This window comes from Penaeus monodon, chromosome 12 (genome assembly GCF_015228065.2).
Source record: "Penaeus monodon isolate SGIC_2016 chromosome 12, NSTDA_Pmon_1, whole genome shotgun sequence".
Lineage (NCBI taxonomy): Eukaryota > Metazoa > Arthropoda > Malacostraca > Decapoda > Penaeidae > Penaeus > Penaeus monodon.
In genome coordinates, this window is record NC_051397.1 from 29,450,766 (window position 1) to 29,456,488 (window position 5,723).

At 29.5% G+C, this 5,723-nt stretch overlaps 1 protein-coding gene and 1 pseudogene across 3 annotated transcripts; both read right to left on the reverse strand.

Moving 5' to 3' along the window:
- The window catches only part of LOC119579380, a 78,566-nt pseudogene that overhangs the window by 60,280 nt on the left and 12,563 nt on the right, over positions 1-5,723 (reverse strand).
- On the reverse strand, positions 3,271-4,991 carry LOC119579382. Of its 3 annotated transcripts, none has more exons than XM_037927160.1 (3): positions 4,676-4,991; positions 3,923-4,105; positions 3,271-3,594 (listed from the first exon to the last, which is right to left on the reverse strand). In XM_037927160.1, the coding sequence occupies exons 1-3, from the start codon at positions 4,733-4,735 to the stop codon at positions 3,586-3,588; spliced, it is 252 nt and encodes an 83-aa protein (XP_037783088.1). In that variant the 5' UTR covers positions 4,736-4,991; the 3' UTR covers positions 3,271-3,585. The 3 variants fall into 3 exon arrangements, with proteins under 3 accessions (XP_037783088.1, XP_037783087.1, XP_037783086.1); XM_037927159.1 differs by having other exon boundaries at positions 3,271-3,597; XM_037927158.1 differs by having other exon boundaries at positions 3,271-3,597; positions 3,919-4,105.

Here is a 5,723-nt window from a genome sequence, read left to right on the forward strand (position 1 = left end):
TTATAACTAATATCTTATTCTTCTTTATTTTCTATTTTTTTTTTATTTTTTTATTTTATACATATTTTATATAATCTTATAATTTTTATATGATGCAATAAGGAAATTTACATTTAGTAACCATTATATAATAAAAATAAATTTAAATTTAATAGAACAAAATAATTTATTGACAATTATGTACTTTATTTTGAGTAGAATAAAAGAAAGAGTGAGGGAGGAATAGACAAGGGGGTGGGTGAAGATAGATAGAGGGGGAAAAGGGAGAGATGAAGAGAGAGAAGAGAGGGGAATAAGAAGAAGAGAGAAGAAGAGAGAGAGAGAGAAGAGAGGGGGGGGGGAAGAGAGAGAGTGGGGATAGTAGAAGAAAGTAGGAGAGATAGATAGAAAAAATAAAAAGATTATAATATAAATAGATATGGATAGTAAAAATAGATAAAAAATATAATAACAAGTAAATAATAGATATAAGGTATGAGAGATGAGAAAGAGAGAGAGAAGAGATATAAGAGAAAGTAAAAGAATAAAAGAGAGAGAAAAAAAAGATGAGATATAAGAGAGAGAGAGAGAGAAGAGAAGAGAAAAAATGAGGATTTTTTCAATTAATCGCTCTATTCACTATACCACATAACAAGTGGTTTATGCTATATATATATATTTTTTGTATTATATAATAGATATATATATATATATTATATATATATATATATATATATATATATCACGCCTAAATATATAATACACATTTCATAAAATATATTCCATATCTCACTATGCGTATCTCCAGTTTTTATGATCATAGTCATCAACAGTATACAGTGCAGCAAAATATTTACATAAAATTATCAAAGCTAAAAGTGAAAACAATTTCTTGAACTAAACCTTAACAGTATTTTAAACATCAGACTTTCATAAAAGTTTCGATCAGGAGAGTGACACAGTTTCCAGCAAAATGCACTGTAGGCGTGACTGTATGACTGACTTGTTTGACTGATCGGCGCGTGAGTCTGTAAACAGGTCAGTTTCTAAAACCGTTTCGACAAATGGTTTTGATCGTCTGTTGGGTTAATTTAGCGTGGCCGAGTGGATTTATATAGGAAACCCTACGTCCGTTTGCAAAGCTGATCAGATTCTGTATGTTCAATCCAGCGTCGTTATTTGTTAAACATTTCGTTGATTACACTCTTCCCGCCATTGAGTAAAAAAACAAGTACAGCATTACGTCATTTGACAATTCTCAAATCCCGTGTTTCTAAATTGGGTTCATGAATTGAACATCTTCAGACAGGCACCATACTTAAACTGAATAATAATAATGATGATGGTGATGATAATAATAATAATAATAATAATAATAATAATAATATAATAATAATAATAATAATAATAATATAAACAATAATATAATAATATAAATAATAATAATAATACAATAATAATCGTATAGTAGTAGTCGATAGTATAGTCGTAAGATAATAATAATAACCTAAATATAATAATGAATAATAATGATACATATATAATAATAAATAAAACGTATATAGGTCGATAGATAGATCAAGAAAGATGCATAAAGCCGTAAATTACAGTAACTGAAGATTATAAGCCCAAAAATAAATAAATGATGCTTATCCTTCAGGCTTTCCGGTAATATACAGGAAACAGCGTAAAAAGGCCAATAAATTCTGAGAAGTGCCAAAGGCCAAAAGTGCTTACCACGGCCTCCTTCTCTTCTTCTTTTCTTCTTTTTCAATTTCTTCCTTTCTTCTTATTATTATTTTTCTTCTTCGTTTCTTCTCCTTCTTCATTTTCTTATTATTATTTTTCTCCTCCTTCTTCCTCTTCTTCTCCTTCTTCATTTTCTTCTTCTTCTTTTTCTTCTTCTCCTTCCTCTTCCTCTCCTTCTCCTCTTTTTTGCGTGCTTCATCTCAGATAAAACACAGCCACACCAGCAAGGGAAACTAGGCTTCTTTCCAAACTGTAATGATAAAGCGAGTGGACTGTTTCATCTCGCCTTTGTCCACACGGTATTGAGGTTGTATTTCTATATGTCGACACGTTGCACACACTGACAAGAAGAATATTCTTGCTGGTGATTAACACTAGCAGTCAGGACATTGCTTGAAAGGAAATTATGATAGATGATTCAAGATAACAATAACAATTATATAGCAATAAGATTGATAACGATGAAGGTGATTATAATTATAAAAATACAAACAATAATGATATCACCGATGACGATGACGATGACGATGAAGATGACGATGACGATGATGAACTACAAAATAATAATAATGACAGTAACAACAATAGGAATAATTATGATAATGACATTGATAATAATAATAATTACATTGATAATAATAATAATAACAATAATAATAAATTTGATTAAAAATTAATTTAATAATGGCATTAAGAACAAAACACAAATATAATAATAATAATATAATAATATGATAAAAAAAGAAAAAAAAATAATAATAGTAATAATAATAATAATAAAAATAAAAAGATAATAAAAATAATAAATAATAATAATAATAATAATAATAATAATAATAATAACAATGATAATGATAACAATAATGATACTAATAAACAAAATAATAATGATAGTATTAACAATGATAATAATAGCAATGAAGATGATAAGGATAATAATAATAATAATGTAGTAATAATAATAATCAAAAAGAGGAGGAAGATCAATAGCAATAAGAATAATCTTAATAACAATAATAATAGTAAAAATAACAATAATGATAATAATGGGGATGATGATGAAGATGATAGTGATGATGATGGTGATGATGATGAGATGATGATGAGGATGATCATTAATATAATGATACTTAAGATAATAATAATAATAATAATAATAATAATAATAATAATAATAATAATAATAATATAATAATAATGATAATAATAATAACAGAAATAATGATGATAACAGCAATGATATTAATGATAACAATAACAGAAAAATAATAACAATACTAATAATAGCGACAATGATAATGATAATTAATAATAATTCTAAAGTAGTAGTAATAGTAGTAATAAAAATAAGAATAAGAACTATAATAATGATGATGATGATGATGATGATGATGATGATGATGATGATGATGATGATGATGATGATGATGATGATGATGATAATAATAATAATAAAAATAATAATGATAATAATAATAATAACAATAATAATAATAATAATAATAATGATAATAATAATAATAACAACAACAATGATGATGATGATGATGATAAAAAAAAATAATAGTGAGAACATTAATTATAATAATGCCAATGTTAATGAGAATAACGATAACAGGGGAAAGAAGCAAAAGGGTGTAAAATATGACGATAATAATAACAGTGATAACGACATCAAAGAAGAGAAAGGGAGCCTCTCCACTTTTTTTTTCTGCACATTAATTAAACATTAATTAAGACGAATCACGTAGCAATGCGGTTCAAGTGTTCCTCTTGACGTGAGAAGAAGACAATGTTTCCATGACGTGTCCTGAACATGTTTGTAACGTGCTGTGATTTTGTCCTTCACATTGTCCTTCACACCTCCTGCTGTTCATATGTGGCGGAGAAAAATTCATAGAATCAGATGCGAATCGAAATCCAAATGTATTAGCGAGAAAACGTATAGTTTTCTTTAAATCTATGCAGTCAATGTCAGAATCAGAAACAGTGTCTTTAGTGTAAAAATCTATATTTACTGGAGGATTTAACATGCAGAGAAACATGTTACCTTGTTACAGGCGAAGACGAGAAATCAGATAAACGATTTTTTTTTTTTTTATGAAAGTGGTATATTATGTTTTGATTTTTCTTCTTTTTTCAAAGACAAGAGAAAGAAGAGGAGTAAAACAGAAAAAAAATACCACTTACTTACATGAAGGGCAAATATCCTGACGACCCAAACGTTACCGACGGACACCAGGCAGAAGCTTAGAAAGCAGACAGCATACCTCCGCTGCTCGTCCTCGTTGACAGCTTCTACCACACCCATCAGTAGGTCAGTCACCAACACGACCACACGCACCCCCAGCCACGCCCACATCTTACGCAGGTCGTTCTGAAGGGTTGAAGGATGAGGAATGGGGTTGTGGAATTGGTGTTACAGTGATCACCGGGGAAGTGGTGTGGGTAAGCTTTGGATGAATGGGTTATTATAGTTGTCAAAATGGTCTGCCCGTATCATTATTGTTATTATCCTTTTTGTCTTTATTGTTATCATAATCATTATTAAAAGTAGTAGTAGCAGTAGTAAAAGCATTATTGTTTTGTATTTTGTTTTTCCTGTTACAATTATCATCACTGTTACTAGTCATCGTTATTACTGTAATCATTACTATTTTAATCACTATCATTAACATTCCTGCTGATTAATCACACCATTACTCTCTTACTCTTACCATTACCTCAGTATCATCATTGTTATCATCTAATCATTATTGTCATCTTATACTTATAGTGCGTTTCATCAACATACCCATATGCGTCTTCCTCTATAAAGCCCTTCCCTCCCATTCAGTAATTCAAATACCATCAAAATATTACTGCTACGCCTCCGACTATCATATATCCACGACCACAACAGCTATTGCCATGAAAGAAATCGAAGCCAGGCAGATCACTCACTCACCTCGCGAAGGGCATGCAGAAGGAGGAAAGCCAAGACCAGGTGGACAACGCAGGACACCATCAACGCCCCAGTCTTTAGCAGTCTCCCTGTTATTGGGTTTAATATCGTGAATTTGGTGTCGCTTTGTGATTGTCATGATCATTCACATTCGTGTTTCCCTGCATAGGATTTTTTCTTTCTATTTCTTTCGGAGCGGGCGTAATGTTCGTTTTTTTATGGAAACTGTCTTTGGTAATTTGTGCATGCTATGTTGAAGGTATGAAAATGTGCACTGATAAAGCAAGAAAGAAAATTAATGATTAATCAAATAACCGAAGATGAAAACGAAACAACTGATGTTATAATTCTCGAGAGAAGAAGGTACTTTAAATTCTACCCTGTATATTTCACAAAGCCATTTCATCGCACATTTCAGATATCAGAGAAAAAAATCGTAATTTGTATAAACAGACCTAAGTCAAAATAATTAATACGGTTTTCACATATTTTGATTTGCTGTCACGGTAGTTTATGCTTCAGCGAAATCCAATTACAAAATAAATTTGAAGGGTACTGAGTGCATACAGGTAAAATGCAAACTTCAAAAACACTTTTGAACAAAAAACAAAGGTAAGCTAGGATGTCTATATGACTAAATGTTGGTGTCAAGAATCACATTCTCTCATAACTGAGTTCAGATTAATTAAATGCAGATTAATTTCATCATCATCACCACCACCATCATCGTTATATTTATTTTCATGAATAATAACATTATCATAGTCATTAAAATCATTACCCGCAATGCAATCGTTAGTATTCTCATTGATATCAATCATCAGTCATTAATTACTATGATTTATATCATAACGACTTGGTATAACAATTATAATGATAATAATAACGATCATTATAATTAATAAAAGCAAAAAATCAAGAGGATAATAATAATAACAATAACAATAATATTGATTATTATTATTATTGTCATTATTAGTAGCAATACTAGTAGTAGTAGTAGCAATAGTAATATTATTATTCGTTATTTATCTAAATTTTTGTTGTTGTT